At 43.8% G+C, this 18,704-nt stretch overlaps 1 protein-coding gene across 12 annotated transcripts in view; it reads left to right on the forward strand.

Annotated features, from left to right (window-relative positions):
* Window positions 1–18,704, forward strand: part of EPB41L3 (erythrocyte membrane protein band 4.1 like 3) — a 188,690-nt gene that overhangs the window by 75,342 nt on the left and 94,644 nt on the right. For all 12 annotated transcript variants that reach the window (XM_047793771.1, XM_047793774.1, XM_047793772.1 and 9 more), the window contains exon 2: window positions 15,529–15,725. In XM_047793771.1, coding sequence (XP_047649727.1) covers window positions 15,540–15,725 — 186 coding nt within the window. In that variant the 5' untranslated portion in view covers window positions 15,529–15,539. The remainder of the gene's footprint in view (window positions 1–15,528; window positions 15,726–18,704) is intronic.

Consider the following 18,704-nt stretch of genomic DNA (forward strand, 5'->3'; position numbering starts at 1 on the left):
GTCATAGGAGCTCCCGTTTCCTCTCCCGTAACCGTTGTGAGCGCTGAATTAATTTCGGGGTGGCAGAGACTCCGTGATGGGGAACTGGGGGGGAAAACTGACTTCTAGGAGTCTGGCTTTGGAATATGTAAATGATCCAGAAAACGTCAGAATTAAAAAGGGAAACTGAGGCAGTTTAGCATTTTCTGTGTGGGGAAGAGGTGAGAGCTCTTAACTTGTATTCGTTTCTGTTCATTGCAGTGACTAACTACAGAGCATCAGAGGTTTAGGAGTGGACTCAGTTGGAGCTCAGTTCCCAGGATGTAATTTGTAGACTGCGTTATGTTTAATGAGGCTGATTTGTTTCATTCATTCTTACCCAGGCTCGTAGGAGATATTGCCGGTTTGGTACTAGCCCTCCCCAGTAAAGAGCACCACGCGAGTTTTTTGGTTTCCCAGTGCCTGTAAAAGTTATGTTTCTACTATACTGTAGCCTATTAAGTGTGCCGTAGCACTATGCCTTAAAAAAGCAATGTGCACAACTCGGGGTTCCCATCGTGGCTCAGTGGTTAACGAATCCGACTAGGAACCGTGAGGCTGCGGGTTCCATCCCTGGCCTTGCTCAGTGGGTTATGGATCTGGTGTTGCTGTGAGCTGTGGTGTAGCTAGCTCATAGACGCAGCTAGGACCCCTCGTTGCTGTGGCTCTGGCGTAGGCTGGCGGATACAGTTCCAATTAGACCCCTAGCCTGGGAACCTCCATATGCTGTGGGAGCGGCCCTAGAAAAGGCAAAAAAAGCAATGTGCGCAACTTAATTAAAAAACACTTTGCTATTAAAAAATGCTAACCATCATCTGAGCCTTCAGCAAGTCATAAGAGTGACACTAAAGATCATTGATCACACGTTGCCCTAACAAATAGAAGAACGATGGAAAAACCTGAAGTGTTGCTAGAATTACCAAAATGTGACATGGACTCCAAGTGAGCAAATGCTGTTGGAAAAAATGGGTCTGACAGACTTGCTCAATGCAGGGTCACTGCAAGCCTTCAATGTGTAAAAAACACAATTTCCACAAAGTGAAGCCTGTTACATGAAATCTGCCTGGACTCAGTGACTATGAGGCCTCCAGTTAATGGCTACTTCGCATGGTTTTCTAAGTATTAAATGGAAACAATAAAAGAATGTCCAGAATTTCCTCTTATATTTGATTTCCTTTTCTTAGCAGTAGAAGTGCTTTTTTTTATCCATATGTCTTAATTGACTTAATCAAACGGTATTCCTGCCTGCCATGTGACTCTCAAAGCACAACCGCCTGTACGCCTTTAAAAAGCAACACAGAGGAGAGAGCCACCGTTGTGGCTCAGTGGGTTAAGAACCCAACGGTAGTGTCTGTAAGGATGTCGGTTTGATCCCTGGCCTCACTCAGTGGGTTAAGGATCTGGCATTCTGTGGCTGTGCTTTAGGCCTGCAGCTGCAACTCTGATTTGACCCCTAGCCCAGGAACTTGCATATGCCGCAGATGCAGCCCTAAAAAGAATAATAATAATAATAATAATAATAATAATAATAATAATAATAATAATAATAATAATAAAAGGCAAGATGGAAATATAGGCAGCTCACCATCCCAGGTCCTGATTAGGCCTACTTTCCCGTTTTCCTTCTCTTCCACACACGTGTCCTTCTGGGGACTCGTTTGTGTTGCCTACTTGAAGCCTGTGCTTAGACATAAGCCCAAAGATAAAAGCCTTGAGAAGGGTGTCATTAGATGAAGTGGATCCGCCTGGTCCCTGTTCTTCAGCTCCTCTGAGAGGTGTGTGCAGGGCACTCGGATGGAGTGAGACCAGCCGTACACTTCTTGTGTTCACAAGGCTCCAACACCCACACTGCTCACTCGTTTTCTCAGCATCTGTTCGTGAGCATTTTCCAAGGTCTCAGGGCACAGGCTCTGCTCTCGTTTGGGACAGTCATTGCTGCCCCAGCTGTCCTCATCCCTGAGGTAGTGATGCCTTCAAGGGAAGCCTGGACCTGTCTTCTCTGCCAGGTACCCCCAGGTAGCAGAGGGAATGTTGCCCCTCGCCGAGGTGCAAGGGTCGGACGTTTTAGCCACAGCGTTTCCCCTGGTGTGAAATGAACAGGTCTGACCTGCTGTACAGCACAGGGAACTATACTCAGTATCTTATAATAATCTATAAGGGCAATGAGTCTAAAAAAGAATATCTATATTGGACTCATTTTGCTGCACGCCTGAAACAAACAGGACAGTGTAAACCCACTAGACTTCAAATTTTAAAAAATTTTAAAGGTGACTAATTAAATGTTTGCATATTCAAAACCTTTCAAGAAATGACTGGTTCCATGAGGAGAGAGACCCGTTTCAGAAAGAACCAAGGCAGTGCACGGTCGTGGCGGCTAGTGGAACAGAGTCTGACTCTGTTTTAACGTCCTCACTCTGTGGGCCACACCTCATCCTCACAGATGCACAGTCAGATGCTGGGCAGCAGAGAAATATGCCCCTTCAGTCAGCTGCCCAAAATAGCTTTTTACTAATAAGTTCTGCCCAGAGATAGAACTGGCCAGTGATAACGGAGGACATGTGCTGTCTCCTTTTCTTTCCTCTTTTGATGTTAGCCATTGAATCCTTTGAAAATTTCAGAGAGGGGAGTTGGACAGTCATAAGTTGAAACGTCTGTTGCTGGTGCCTTGCCAGTCTGAGGCTGTCTGGTAACAACACTTTCAAATTGGGAGCTGATTAAAATTTAGGCTCCACTTAAGGCTTGCAGCCACCCACCATCCATGGAAAGTTATAAATTGTTGGGACTCTGGAAGCAGAGTCAGTACCATTCATATTTTCTCTGGAAGCAACAGGGACCATTTGGTTTGCTTTCCAGAAATAAGGGGCCACCTGGCATAGAATTCTAAGGGCTCGCACTAGATGAGAAACTGGTCATTGTGATGTTTTATGTGTGTCTATAAAAAGATAAAGTAGGTAGTAAAGATAAGTACATAAAGATACGTAGTAGGGTCTGTGAAACAAAATATAGAAGTTTAAATTTACTAATGTTTGACTTAACGTTGAGGAAGAGTAAGGTAGCCTGTCAGCATCGGGGAGTTAGAGACGATTAGGCAAGACAGCGACTTGGAGAAGTGGTCCAGTTCTCAAATAGGACCAGGAGGTTCAGGGTAGGTTTTATTTCTGTATCGAGGTGCAGAATGTGTGTGGAAGAAAGCGCTCTGTTAGTGGAGGTAGAACCTCAGATTTAATGGTTGGCCCTGTGCTTACTGTTTTATGACCTCAGGCAAGTATGCACCGACCTCCCTATCCCCATGTGTCCTGTGGGGTGACACCCACCACATGGGGGTCAGGGAAGAGTGGGAGGGAGGGCTTAGCACCACGCAGCTTGGGTCCCTGTGAACAGCTTCCTTTACTTTCTCAACCACTACATCCTCTTCATTAAAAACCACTGTGAAGGAAAGCACGCAGGGTTGATGAGAAATTATTCCAACTGTCACACTCATGAGGCTCCGGTGAATTTTACAAATTAAACTTTCCTTTGAAGAAGCCATAAGGCAGCGTTTTGTAATATCTGCACAGAGGTTAGTTCAGAAGCAAATATGCTGTGTTTGAATTGCCATCTACACGCGGAGAACCTAGGGACAATTTCTTCCTTAGAGGCATTTACGCTTCAGAGCAAATGGCGAGACCCATTGCTATGGTTAGCTAATTCTCCTCGACTTTTCCACGATTCAGTTTGACATAAGGGCTGGACATTTTGCTCATTCTGTGTATTTCATTGGTGCTCTAAAATTTCCCTTTTATGTTTTTGCCTAAAACCTCGAGGGTACTGTGGGGGCGCCTTGGCCTGAGGACCCTGAGGTCAGAGTCAGTTCTGAACGCTGTTTCAATGATAAGCAGCACTAGGAGATGACTGTAAACAGAGCTATCGGAAAATGGAATTCAAGTATTTACGTCTGCTACTCCTGAAAAGAAATAGATGTGTGTGGCACTTTCCTATCCCAGGAACAGCTCTCAGACGTACTTCTGCTGTGCTCTGAATAATGCATTCAAACAAATTGCCCAAGTGCAAACATGTAAATACGTTGCCAGAGACACTGCCCTGTGCTTTGTGAGATGGTTCTATGTTCAACCTGGTTAAGATACGATTCATGGGTGGACAGCTTTGTCATCTAAGCAAAAGCCTTTAAGAGCACCAGGTGAGTTCCTGGGTAGACTCCCGGCACCTATTTGAGTTCCTGATCGTGACAGTGTCTGGGTGACAATCATGTTACAGTCTCGTGGAGATGCAAATGCTTTGCCAGGTGATGTGTGAACGGAGTGTGGAGTTGCAGACGCCCTTAAGCCATCAGCCCGGTACTACGATGAAGTCTAGAAACACAAGCTACACCCCAGAGGCCCATGTTCTTCTGTCTGCTTTTCTGGAAAGGCTGGAGCTGTCAGACCAGAAGAAGCCATTCATGATAAACACAGCCAGGCGCTGCTTCTCACCTGACTATTTAGACAGGATTGCTGGTGACGTATGGTTCCCTGAAGATGCCCGTCATCAGAGATGAGCAGCACCGCCCACAAGAAGAAGGATTGAAGCTTGACCTTGGAGGGCAGGGGGGGTGCTCCCTGCCTAGTGGAGAATCATGATTTGTCATCTTTTCACCCCCGGATCCCTGTGTTTATGAGATTGTGCCTCCCAGCTAGTGTACCTCCCTGTCTGCGCAGGGCTTGGATCAGAGCTTCCGATGCATTGAAATCACCCCTGCCCCTCTTTCCTCCTGCCCTGCTCCCACCCTGGTTCAAAACTCCCAAACTAGAGTGGTCTCTTCAGAGCATCAATAAGACCCTCTCATTCTTCCCCTTAAAATGTTCCGTTGCATTTAAAGTACAGCCCAGCGGCATACACTGGCTTACCAAGACCCAGTTCTGCTTCGTAGTGAACATTCTCCCCTGCACCTCCTGGGTCCCACCCCTTTACCTTCGTGGCGTTCCCGGACCACACCAAGCTCATCTCATCCTTTGGGCCTGGGCACTGATCTTCCTGGGAGGTGGTTTCGCAGCCCTCGGACCTGCTATGGGAACGTTCCCTCCCTGGAGAAGCCCTCCCTTACCCCCCAGTGTCAGCAGCCACCCACCCACTTTAGGTTCCATCCTCTAATGACCTCACCTGTAGCTGCCATCATTTCTTCTTTCCTTCTTCTGTGAGGAGGTAGGTTCCACTAGAGCAGAGCCCTGTTGTTCTTTATCTGCTGCGTCCAGGCCTCAGGACAGCTATTCAATGCATGTCTGTTGAAGGAATGTCTTTATTTTTTTTTTTTCAGATTTTTTAAAAAAATTTATTGAAGTGTAGTTGATGTACAATATTATGTAAGTTACAGGTGTGTAATACAGTGATTCATCTTTTTTTTTTTTTTTGTCTTTTTGCTATTTCTTTGGGCCGCTCCTGCGGCATATGGAGGTTCCCAGGCTAGGGGTCGAATCGGAGCTGTAGCCACTGGCCTACTCCAGAGCCACAGCAACGCGGGATCCGAGCCGCATCTGCAACCTATACCACAGCTCACGGCAACGCCGGATCCTTAACCCACTGAGCAAGGGCAGGGACCGACCCCGCAACCTCACGGTTCCTAGTCGGATTCGTTAACCTCTGCGCCATGACGGGAACTCCCAGATTCATCATTTTTAAAGGTGATATTCCATTTATAGTTATAAAGTACTGGTTATATGCCCCATGTTATCCAATATAGCCTTGTAGCTTATTTTGTACGGAATAGTTTGTACCTCTTAATCCTCTGCCCGTTTGTGCCCGTACCCGCTTCCCACTGGTAACCATGAGTCTGTTCTCTATATCTGTGAGTCTGCTTTTTTGTTTTATTCACTGGTTGTATTTTTTTTTAATTGTAGTTGATTTAGGAATGTCGTAACAAATGAAGACATGGGGCAACCAGCCTTTCTAACTTAACTAATACATTTCCAGCCAGAAGCAGAGACGTGGTTAGTGTGCAGCCATGCCATGGCTGGAGGTCCATTTTCCTCTGAAACAACAAAACAAAGTCTTGGACCCTTCCCCTGTGTCTGGATTTCAGGAATCCGAGTTTGGGAACTTCTTTCTGTGCTTTTAGCAAAGTGGTCATGATGCGCACATACGAGAACAGAACATGCATTGGGTTCTCCTGCCACTGTCTCCCTGGACTGAACTTGCGAGGGGCTTTGTCCCCTCAGGAACCCTGCCTCACCTCTTAGCGCGGGCACTGAACTCTGCCGAAGACCTTTATTGACACAAGTGCCCTTCCTCCACAAGGGGAGCAGCTGCTTCCTTGGTGTTATTGAAACCTATTTAGGGGGCTCATGGAAGCAACCAAATCCTCTGGCATTTCAAAGGTATATGGAATTTTGTATTCTGGTGCTTGGCATCCGTTGGATTTGGAAATATGGATACATGTTGATAGGTGGGCCCTTTATATAATCCCCACATCTATCTTATTTCCTAAACTCTTTGTTAATTTTTCTGCTCACACGTAGAACTTAAAAAGCTTACTGAAAATTTAGGTTTGTCAGGTGTGTTAAGGAAACTAAGAGTGTTTCCCTCAGCTTTTGCAGATTATCTGGGTAAAGTGTGGCTTCAGTAAATTAAATAAAACTTTAGGAGTTCCCATGTAGCTTAGTGGGTTAAGGACGGGACGATGTTGTCTCTGTAAGGATGCAGGTTCAATCCTGGCCTCATTCAGTGGGTCGAGGATCCAGCGTGGTGTAGCTTCCAGATGCGGCTCAGATCTGGCATGGCTGTGGCTGTGGTGTAGGCCAGTGACTGCAGCTCTGATTCGACCCCTAACCTGGAAACTTCTATATGTCACAGTTGTGGCCCTAAAAGAAAGAAAACTAATAGACTTAAACAGTTGAAGAAGCCCCTAGCTGGCAGTGCAGTGGTGGGGGCTGCTTTGTTGCGGATGCTGGTGAGGGCTCTTCTCAGAGCTGTAATTCCCTGGGCTGCTCAGGAAGCTGAATTAGTGTCTGCCTCCCCTGTCTTAAAAGACATGGTGTCCTTAGATTTCATGCCATGAATACAACAGTGTCTCCAGGTCTCTGGAATCCTAGGATTTCAAATACTTCGAACAGAAAGGGATGCCAGATTCTATTGCGGTCACAGCGCACAGCGGCGGCAGCGTTGAGGCTGGTTCCTGCACCTCTGCCCCCTCAGGCATCCTGTGCCTCTCCTGGGCTTTTATTTACCTTCAGTTTCCCTTCTGTCTTCCTGAAGTAGCCTCTGATTTTTCATCAACCTCTAAAGCTGAAGGTTGGTAATTATTGTCTAACACAGGATGATTTGCCGGGAGCCCCGGCTCCGCAGGCTTGTTGAAGGCCTCTCCTCTGGGCTTTTTTCTTGCTCCCTGGCTGCTGTGTAGGTTTCTTCCTCAAGGTAACCTGTCAGCTTTGCACATTCCTTGAAGCAGGGGGCTGTGGCCTTATTTTTGGGAGAGGGGAGGGATCTTGTTTTGTTTTAAAAATTCTTAACACTGAATTATAGATGCCAGGGGGCTGTTATGGAATCTCTGTTTCCACACTGATGGATCTTGGTTACCCCTTGCAGGTTTACCTGGTCATCTTGAAAATAATTTTGAATCATTGCGTTGTCATCGAAATTCCAGCTTTCTGCTTCTTCTATGAACTTAGGCAGCTTCATAGGAGTTGGGATATTGGCTTATAAGATTTGAACTTAGTATGGCCCAAAAGCTTATTTAAAAAAAAAAAAAAAAAAAGGTCAGATTTGTTTCTGCCACTGGTCGCAAACATTTAGAGTTTCAACTCCTTATTCTCATGCTTTCTAAGATACTTTATAATAATCAGTCCTGAACTTGACTCTTTTATGCTTTGAGGCAGGGGCTTGTCCACCGCTGTCCCACCAGGGCCTTCCTGGTCTGTTGCTTTGGTCTAAATCTGAACTGATATCAGTTACCCTGGTGACGGCCAGAATGGTCTCTGTGTAAGGAGTCGCAGTCTCTTTAGGGAAGAGCAGCTAGCCTTGCAGGGCCTGGCTTCTGCCTGGCAGGTCTCATCACCTCTTGTCACTCCCCGCACACCCCTGGTGTTCCAGCCACCGCTGACCATGTGCCCTCACCAGGAATGTGCCCTGAGTCTCCACACTCTTCTCCTTTTGTAATTGGTCACCTCTGTCTAGAACTTTCTCCAGTCTCCTTTGAATACAGCTGGATGTGACATCGACAGGTGTGCAGTGGATTAAGTTAGGAGTGAGGAGAGAGGCAGGGTCCTGATCCCTAGCCTGAGCAGCTGGCAGATGGAGCCCACCTCCTAGAAGGGGAAGATGGGAGTGGAGCAGTTTCTGGGACTGGGAGGCGGGGGGTGGGGTCGCTGGTTTGGATGGAGAAGCCAGGTGGGAAGTGGAGTTGCATGTGTGGCTCTGAAGCTCAGAGGTGACAGTGAGGAACCTGTGCTGTGGCTGTGTCATTGTGTTGGAAACCAAGTGGAGGAGCTCTGATGCGGAAGAACTGCAGTTTAGAAACAGTGTGTGAGAAAACGGGCGCCAAGGGACAAATGGGAACGAGGCCAGAGGTAGGGGGAAGATCGGGAGTGTCTCAGAAACACGGAAGGCAAAGATGAGAAGGGATGTCACATGGATTTATGGGCTCACTGGGAGGTCCGTGGGTAACCTCAGTAAGATTTGCTAGAGTAACAGGGGTGTGCTGAAGGGTGAGTGGGAGGGAGGACGTGGTGACACGGAGAGGATGGGATGGAAAGGATGGTAGAGGTGGGGCCGCCCTGGGGGTAGCAGGGGTGATGGGGTGGTTAGAAGGGTAGGATGCAGGGCCAGCTGAGAGCAGGTGTGGGTGTGGGTGTGTGTGTGTGTAATGGATGGTACTGGGGCTTTTTCTCTTTTTTTAATGCAAATAGGAAGAATTCAGTAGAAGGGTCGGGATATTACTGTCTTTATTTGCTCAAAGTTGATGGTTTTAGTGGACCAGTGGCTAGTATTCAGTAGTCACAAATACTTACACTAAGTGTATATATAGGTCTACTAGACCCTATTCTGTAAATTTATATTTGAATATAAAAGGAAAAATGGTGCTTTTTTTTTTAATTGCCTATTAGTCCTACAACTCTGTAGGCAGGTAAATGGTGTGAAGGGTTTTTCTTTATGAAGGGCTTTGTTATTCCATACATAAAGAACAGAGATTTATTATGTTAAGCCTTCTCCTGCCCTAAACTCTTCAGTTTGTGTCTTTTAATCAAGTATCACTGAGCTTTCTTCTCTGCAAAAGAGTTTGGTAGGTAGGTAGGTAGGTGAGTTTGAATGCAGCAGCTACCTGAGCTGAGCGGTCACAAGGTTTTAGAGATGCTGCTTCTTAAAGTGGAAAAGATAAGGATAAACTGACTGTTTCCCTTCTATGGAGTTCAAAATCAGAGCTGAAAAGGAACAAAGCCTGAAATGCATGACAGTGGCTATTTTTTATAGGTGAAATGAATTGGGAATTGAGACCGATTTCTCTGCACCTGTGTGCTGCCTCCTTTGAAGCTGATTGCCATTTCTTTAGCAGTCACCTAATAAATACATTCCCGAGGGAGGCATAATGAAATACAATTGCAGTTTCTTGAAAAGGTAAAGATGACTCTTGCCATCATCCCAGCACATGTAATGAATGTCCTTTACCCCAGCATTTTTAAGATTTGGAGTCTCTGGGATTCCAAATCTTTTTAAGCTTATTAAGCAAAACACAGCAAGGTAAATTTAGTATAAGGAAAGGGCACAGTTTAAGTCAAAGCTAAGCCTAAGCATCTGTTTGGAATTGCAGAATATTTGGCAATTACAGTTAGTCCACAGTGCATCTATCAGAAGAGAAGGGCGCATTGGGAAACAGTAATGTTTAGTGAGTCGGAACGGAAAACGTGCCGTTTGAAGGGGCAAAGTTCATCCAAGAAGGCAGGGATCGAGAATAAGAAAAAGAAGAGCCAAAGCAATGTAAATATCCTGAAAATCTAATTTTCAAAAATGTTTTGGTATTTGGGTAGAAGATTGGAAGTGTATACTGTAGTATTATGAAAAGAGAGTTAACGTAAGAAGGACCATGTTTAGATTCTTATGATTTTATGTTTACCATTTAAAAATCAGTTTATTGCTTGCTTATGTTGGCACGTGAGCAGGAAGAAGACTGGTAAAGTTTTCAAATCAAATTTACTGATTGAGGCCCTTGGTACTCTTTACTCATAGGTATAATGTAAACTTAGGCCCTTTCAGATATTTGTAATTAAATATTGATTCCAGTGAGATTCCAGAATTAAAAAGCTTTACCTTTTTAAGGTTTATTACTTTACTATCTCTGAACAGCAATGGAGGTTTTATTTTATTAAAATTAATTCAAAAACAGTGATTTTTATTCATTGTATGATGCATAAAGTTCCAGGAAAAATGATAAACCTAGAAAATATTTGACAAGGGCATAGAATTTTCTTTGAGGTTTGAGGTTCTGTGATTTATGTGTTATATGAAAGGTAAGGCATTATATGGTGCATTCATAAGGTAGAAAATAATGGTAGGTTATTTCACCATTTAAACAATTAATAGGCGGTTACCGGACTCTATCCATTTTGCATTTTTATTCAGCTTTTGTAGAGCTGGTTCTCTGCCTTAGGGACAAATCTTGGTATTAAAGACAGAAGCCAGGTACTGAGTGGTTTCATGACTAGAATAACAACGAAACTCTAAATTGGGATATGCATTTACTAATTTTGCCCATCTCTTTCATGGATAGTGAATCTGGGGGCTAATATCACGTTTAGAAAGAATCCTATACTTAATACTGCTTGATAGGAGATGCATATACCACAACTACATTTGGGTTAAAAGTCCTTAGGTTTAAAAAGTGGTAAGGAAGTTGGGAGAAGATGGTGAAAGAAGTGGCAGGCTTGTGGGCTTAAACTGAAAGAAGATACCACTTCCTGCTTTTCACTGTCCTATCCCCATGGCCCCCTCACTTAGTCATCACCAGTTTCTCGTCTGAACCCTTTGTTTTTTGGAAGAGGAAGTAGGAAACTAAAAAAAATTAAGGTAGCCATCCACAATTAGATATGGCAAGTTATCTGCTACTGATTATTTTCGTGTATTATATCTACAAAGATTATACATGATTTGAGAGTGAAACATTTATATTTTGAGATATGTTTCTGGTTTTTGGCTTCTGTAACAGTTTTGACATTGAATTACTAAGTTATAGCTATTATTTGCTGAAACGCACATAATAACAGAGAATCCTAAATATGATACTCATAGAAGATATTGAAGGTATCCCAATTTTTTTTCAGTAATATGATTTATGTACAAGAACTTCCCTGTCTAGGAAAAATTAAGTGTCTTTTTAAAATATGCTTTTTCTAGTATTCATTTGTGTTTTACTTTGTAAATTCATGATCTAATGGCTTTTTGGTTACTCTCGTATAGAGATTCTTTAAACCACCTAAATAAACACTTTTTGGTTTTTGTCTTTTCCCCATTTCTTGGGCCGCTCCTGCGGCATATGGAGGTTCCCAGTCTAGGGGTCTAATCAGAGCTGTAGCTACCAGCCTACGCCAGAGCCACAGCAATGCAAGATCCGAGCCGCATCTGCGACCTACACCACAGCTCATGGCAACGCCGGATCCTTAACCCACTGAGCAAGGGCAGGGATCAAATCCGCCACCTCATGGTTCCTAGTCGGATTTGTTAACCACTGCGCCACAACGGGAACTCCAATAAACACTTTTTTGTGTGTTTTTGGAAGACCTGTACAGCTACTGATAAAAGCATTAAACTGAACAGAACAATAGCGTCTTACCTTGAGAGGAGATTTTGGTTTTATAGTTATAACTGAGTTCCATTTTTATAAAACATGGAAACATCTACTCTTTATCCACCCACTTAAGAGAGATCTTTCAGTGGTTAAAGACTGTAAGGAAGAGTCACTATACTTTGAAATGCATAGTTATATAATAAATGGAGTTAATTTTATTTAGCCATCGATCACATTATTATTGAAATACCAACGATGTTCTAGGTTCTGTGTTGGTACTGAGTATATTTGGGTATAAACAAACATGATCACCACCCTTGAGTGTGTGGGAAGGAGGTTGGCGGATAATTGAATAATAGCAAAATTTGATGAATTGTAGGGAATAAACAATAAGGCACAATTAGAATAACTATGCGAAAAGGGAGAGCCTCTCTCAGCCAACACTTGATGAATGGGGAATCAGCCACGTGATGAGCAGAGGAAAAAATGTTCTCTGTAAACAGAGCAGTGTGTCTAAAAAAAACTTTGAGGCAGGGAAAAAAAACCCTTGATGTGGTTTAGACACCGGAAGGAGACCAGGTGGCTGGATCACAGTGGGGTGGACGGCTAGGTCATGCCCCCAAGTGGTGCCCATAGGGTGCTGAGGCCTCATCTTGTCCTTAAAGGCCGTGGGAATTGAGAGTTCAGATTCTACTTCAAGCACATTGGGAAGCTATTAAGGAGTTTCCCACAGTGAGTGAGGTGACTGGGTGTATGTTTTATGAAGCTCAGACAGAATAGATGTGGCTGAAAATAGAAGCAGTAAAAAGGAAGTGTTTGAAGGAGTTCAGGAAAGAAATGACAGCATGCATAGTGGCTGGGGACCAATTCGAGATACATTTTGGAAAGATATTTTTAGCATAAGTATTTTATATATATTTGCAAAATTATTTTGAAAAACTTTCTGTAGTATTTTAATAAGGAAAGCAAGGGAAAGGAAAATGTCGGGGATGACCTCTGAAATTCTGGCTGGAAGGAATGGCATTGCCCCCTATTGAGGCGGGAAAGATGCGGGAGGGGGAGAGAAAAATCCACAGGTACCTGTTCACTATCAGTGAACAATAGCAGGTGGGCAGCTGGATACTAGTTTTAAAGCTGAGAACAGAGGTTTGGACTGGAGATTTGAACATATGCGCTGTTGACTCATAAGAAGTGTTTAGAGTGCTGGGAAAAAAAAATAGAAGAGGGCCTAGAACTGAGTTTTCTGGGACATTCCTACATTTAGGGGCTTAGATAAGGAGTAATGTGTAAAAGTGAATGAGGAAGGAGTAGCCAGAGAGAGAGGACAAAAGCAGGAGGGTGTGGTGCTCTGAATCCCAAGAGGGAAGGAACCCTGTGACAAGGGATGTCTCATTACCTGAGCTGGGGCTGCTGAGGGGTCAGATGGGGCCAGAACAGGCCAGAGTGCATAGTCCACTGCCCTGGCCACATGAGCCGTCCCCGTGGAGTCAGGCTGGAGAGGTTGCAGAGGAAGAGGAAGTGAGGAAAGTGTTGGCAATAAAAGTCAACAAAAGTTTTGAGAAGTCTTGAGTAGAAAGCAGAGAAATACGGTAGTTGACAGAGGATGTGAGATCAAGGGAAGGCTCCTTTGTTTTAGTGAGATGGGAACCACGTGAGCATGACTGTTGGGGTGGAATTTTAATCTATAGGATGTGCATTAGGTTAGGTGTTAGGTGTGGGCTGATAACACTGAGGCTCCAAACCAGACAGGTCAGCTCAGGGCGTCCGTGACTGGGTCTGTGGTGACTACATCAGTGAATATTTTCCAGCCAACGGGAATGGGAAATCTAGGGCAAGTGGCTTTCACCTCTTGAAGAAGATCTAAACATTGAATGCATGTTCTCCATTGTCTCATTGGTCCAGACTTAATCACGAGGCCACAATTCATAGTGGTCGCAAGCTGGGTGGAGGAGTACTGGCTGAAACTGAAAGTTTAATTACTAAAAGGAAGATGGAAAAAATGAATTCTGGAAAGAGTCTATTTCAGCCACAGACTACGAGCGCCTTAAAAGTGGGGTGGGAGTTACGACATATTCATCTCTGCTCCTCAACCACAAGCAGTGCTTGACTTATATTTAGTACCCGGTGAGGGTTGGGAGCATTGAATTGCTTATTAAAATTAATCCCCCCCCAAGGTAGAATTCAGCTATAGGCTCTGAATTACACAATGCCACCACCTCTCCCTCCCCATCCACTTTTTTTTCTGTAGACTTGACTCTTTCCAGTACAAGCGTAAAAAAGAGAATATCATATTTACCTTCAAGATTGGCATGAAAATCTAAAATGTAAGAGGGAAAAAGAAAATGTACTAGTTTTATGTGGGTCCCTATCTGGCTTTGTGTTTGGACGTGGTGTTTACACATGCATTCGGTAACTGAGGACATGCCAGATTGGTGGGTCTTTTATTCAACAGAATGTGTAAGCTGGTGATTGTACAAAGTAAACCTTATAGGAAGCTCGGATACTGCACTTGGTTTATAAGATAGATTAGGACTTGTAATGTTTCCCTCTTCAAATTATTCAACATTTCGTGTCTCTTGAAAATGGAAACAAAACGGTAGTTTTACTATGAATTTTTATTTTGAATAATTATTTCATACAGGTTCACAGCATTTGTTCAAAGTATTACACTAGTACTTGTGATATTTTTAAAATTTGAATTAGGAATGGAAATGATGTGACTGTCTGACATATTTGGTTTTGAGATACTTAGCACCTATCTAAGCCAAGAAATTACTGTAAATGACGTGGCAACCACGGGTATAGCTGCTGTCTTGCTACTTAGAGCAAGAAACAGCTTCAAATATAGTGGCATGTCTACTAGCAGTGGGAAAAAGTAACGGGAGGAAATAAGTTCTTTAGATGTGACCATGTTCAATTGTCTCATTTGACAGATGTGGAAACTGAGGCACTAAATACTTAAGTGTCTTGACAAGTAAACTAAGGATGGCAGGGATATTTTCGAACGTCTGTAAGAGATATTTTGCATCAAGAGCCCTTGTTTGCGTTTCTGATGAGATATGAGACAGACTTGTCTTTCCACACTTAGGGAGATAGGAGGGAGCCAGGAAGAAGCCTTTGAGAGTGAGCTGGTGGGGGCAGAGGATCTACCTGGCCTCCCTCTGGCTGTGGCCAGGGTTGGTCCATCGTGGACAGGTCCCGCGTCACTGAAGAGGCTTCTCTGTTGTGCCGTGGTTGCTCATTCAGAAGGAGACAGCAGCTTGTGGGAAGTCACAGGAAAGGCATTTGTTTCTGGAAGAATGGCTGGATTCAGGGGTTTTGGAGGGCAGGGGAGGGCCCCTGGATAGAGAGATAGGAAGGAGAATGAGAAAGTTTCTGCTTCTATTTATTGTTAGGTCATCCTTCCCAGAGATTAGAAAATATCTTTAGCAGCAAATTCACTTTTTTGAAATTGAATGTATCTAAGTAATTATTATGACAGCAATGTCATTTCCCCATCACCTGTGGCAGAAATCTAACAGGGGTAGAACCCGTTATGATTCCAGATCAACTTTTACTTCCCGTTAAATGTTGGTTTTGAACCGTCCCTGGGCACCATCCTCATGGCGAGTTTGACAAGGCCATTAGGCACCTGCAGTGGGGTTGCATTTTGTTCCCAGCGTTTCTCCATCTTCCCTGTGCTGGTTCTCCTCACCTTTTCACTGTCTTCTCTTACTTTCCTTCCCTGGGAGAGGTAACGATGGGACCTCTGCTCTCTCCGTTTGCAGAACAATCGACCATGACGACCGAATCGGGATCAGACTCGGAATCCAAGCCAGAGCAGGAGGCTGAGCCCCAGGAGGCGGCGGGGCCGCAGGGGCACGCGGGGGTGCAGCCAGGCCCCGAGCCGGGCGCTGAGGAGCAGCCCCAGGCGCCGGAGCAGTTCGAGGAGGCGGCAGCACACAGCACGCCGGTGAGGAAGGAGGTGAGACCGGTCCCCCTGCCCCACCTGCCAACATCCCCAGAAAACCTTTGCAGCATGTTTGCTGAGTCTTTCCAGGCTCTGCTCTGACCATGGTGTCTTAGCACTAGAGCGAACCACCACAGGCCATCTCTTGGCCTGTTCCGGCCCTAGCAGATGGAAACTTAGGCTATTTTAAGGCAATCAGTGAATGGCATTCCACCACCTTGCTTGGTAACGCCTTCCTTTGATCAAAGCACTTAAACTCACGCTGGAATCTGGATTGCACTTCGGTGGTTTTATCTGGGTTTACAGGGAGGCCAGACACCACACTGGTGGCTCTCATCATGATTGTTTATTCAAGTCTAGAGGTTCCAGCTCTTGAGATTTTTCTCAGGGGCCCCTCTGACCCTAACTGTTGCCAGCTACTTGTAGTGGGTGCTCAAACCTGTCTCTGCCACTTCCATGTACTGGTACATTTTCAGTGCTATTACCTAAATGTGTTTAAGTTGTCTCATACATTGTGGTTATTCCTTTTAAAAGTTTTCATACAAAATATAAAGCATGATTTATACCCAGGCCTTGAATGAATCCATGTTTAAATTTCTTTGGCTAGCAACAACAACAATAACAACAACAAAAGACAAAAAAAAAAAAGGAGTTCCCGTCGTGGCGCAGTGGTTAACGAATCCTACTAGGAACCATGAGGTTGCGGGGTCGGTCCCTGCCCTTGCTCAGTGGGTTAACCATCTGGCGTTGCCATGAGCTGTGGTGTAGGTTGCAGACTCGGCTCGGATCCCGAGTTGCTGTGGCTCTGGCGTAGGCCAGTGGCTACAGCTCCGATTCGACCCCTAGCCTGGGAACCTCCATATGCCGCGGGAGCGGCCCAAGAAATAACAACAACAACAACAACAACAACAAAAGACAAAAAAAAAAATTTCTTTGGCTGGAAACCTGAGGCCTGGAATCGACAAGTTTTAGAGGACTGACTCATATGGGTTAAGGAAATCTGGGAGTCCCTGCAAATGATTGACCTTTTCTAGGTTGGAAGTATTTGTATCATGGTAGTTTTTTCTAGATGTTAAAAGAGGAGATAGGAAGTCAGCTTATCTTTGGAAAACACAACACATTGTTGTAACATTAAAGTGTATGTATACAGCCTCATGATATTCTTTTCCCAGAGTATAAGTTCTGCTTTTAAACTGTATAAAGGGTGGCATTCATTTTCATGCTCTATAAATAGATGCTCTGTCTAATCTCAGATCTTTGGTGATGGAGGAGCTGGGGGTTATCCTTCAGCTTGTCAAACAGAATCTAAGGAGCTGTTGTTGTCATCATGGTTTTCCTTTTATCTTTCTTTTCTGTGGCTATATGATGGTAATGTTTTATTTTTAAATCTTTCAAAATCTAGAAATTTGAAATCACGAAACTGGATTTTTCTCTATTCTTTCTTCTTAACCCTGAAATGACATAAACATGAACCTGGGGGATAATTGTAGAGAAGGAAGAGTTTCTGTACCCGGATGTGATTAAACAGATGTATTAGACCCAGCCTATAAAATGAACATGAGGTTCTGTAGTCGGCTGTTCGGAAGTGAAGAGGAGTGACACTAAGCCACTGGAGGGAAAGGTGACTAGATGCAGAGTCTCGAGACTTGAGTTTTGCCTCTTTCCTGATTATTTATTTCTGGAGTCTCAGAACTCTATCATGTCCTCTGGGCCTCAGCTTTTTCATTAAAAAAAAAAAAAAAAAAAACCAAAGAGATGAGAAAAAATAATTTTCTGAAGATTCTCCCACCCTCCAATTCTTGGAATCACCCTCAGAGCCCCATGATGTTGGTGATTCAGTGAAGTACCCTTCAGTATTAGTGACAGTTAAAGCATGGGCCTTGGCTGGGTTTGGGTTCCAGTTTATTGCTTTGGTGACCTTGAGAAAGTTTCTTAAGATTGTGCCTTTCTCCTCATGTGCAAATAAGGGCTCTTTTCACCAGAGCTTTTATGAGGATTAAATGAAATAGAAGATTTGCTAAAATGGCTGATAGCCATATTTTTAAATTGTCGTGCATTGTGTGACTGCAATTAACATTATGCTGGAGGTATTTGGTTTGCTCTTCTTGAATTGTTAAAGTTGTTTTAAAAGTTATATAAACGTCTCAGTGATGGATTCCTGTTTCAAGGGTTCCAGAAAAGAGGCCTCCCTTTGAACAGTGGTGGTTTAAGATGCTTCTGGTGTTGACATACAAGCAACCAGTAAGCTTAGTCTCATGCAGACTTTTATTTTAGTAGGGGAGAAACAAAATTTCATATTCCCTAAATACATAAAGTTGATTCCAGGTAAAAATGTAGCTTCTGTTGACTTTGCCTCTGATGGGATGAAAATGCAAGTTAAAAGGGCAAAAGTTGTATATAAATTATAAAACTCTTACAAATATGTGTTATAGTTATCCAGCTTAACCAAACTTCTTAAACTACCTTATGAAGTTTAAGGCCAAAATTAATGAGTTTATCTCTGTATTAATTCTTTGATATGGAAAGACTAAGAGTCAAAAAAGTTGCCCCCAAGTTGCCAGAGTAGGGGTTCTTTCATTTACTCATTTTAGCTGAGGTTTGCCTTATTAACTGTTTTGGCCTTTGAAGTTGGTTATTCAGTTTGTTCTTGGTTTCTTCTCTCAGCATATTGGTGTCTTTTATTTATTTAATTTTTTAAAATTTTTTATTGTTATTTCCCAATGCAGTTTTTTTCCTACTGTATAGTATTCTGACCCAGTTATACATCCATGTATACATTCTTTTTTCTCACGTTATCATGCTCTGTCATAAATGACAAGATGTAGTTCCCAGTGCTACACAGCAGGATCTCATTGCATATCCATTCCAAGGGCGATAGTTTGCATCTGTTAACTCCAAGCTCCCAATCCATCCTACTCCCTCCCCCTCGGCAACCACAAGTCTGTTCTCCAAGTCCATGAGTTTCTTTTCTGTGGAAATGTTCATTTGTGCCGT

The sequence above is a fragment of the Phacochoerus africanus genome, chromosome 8 (assembly GCF_016906955.1).
Source record: "Phacochoerus africanus isolate WHEZ1 chromosome 8, ROS_Pafr_v1, whole genome shotgun sequence".
Classification (NCBI taxonomy): domain Eukaryota; kingdom Metazoa; phylum Chordata; class Mammalia; order Artiodactyla; family Suidae; genus Phacochoerus; species Phacochoerus africanus.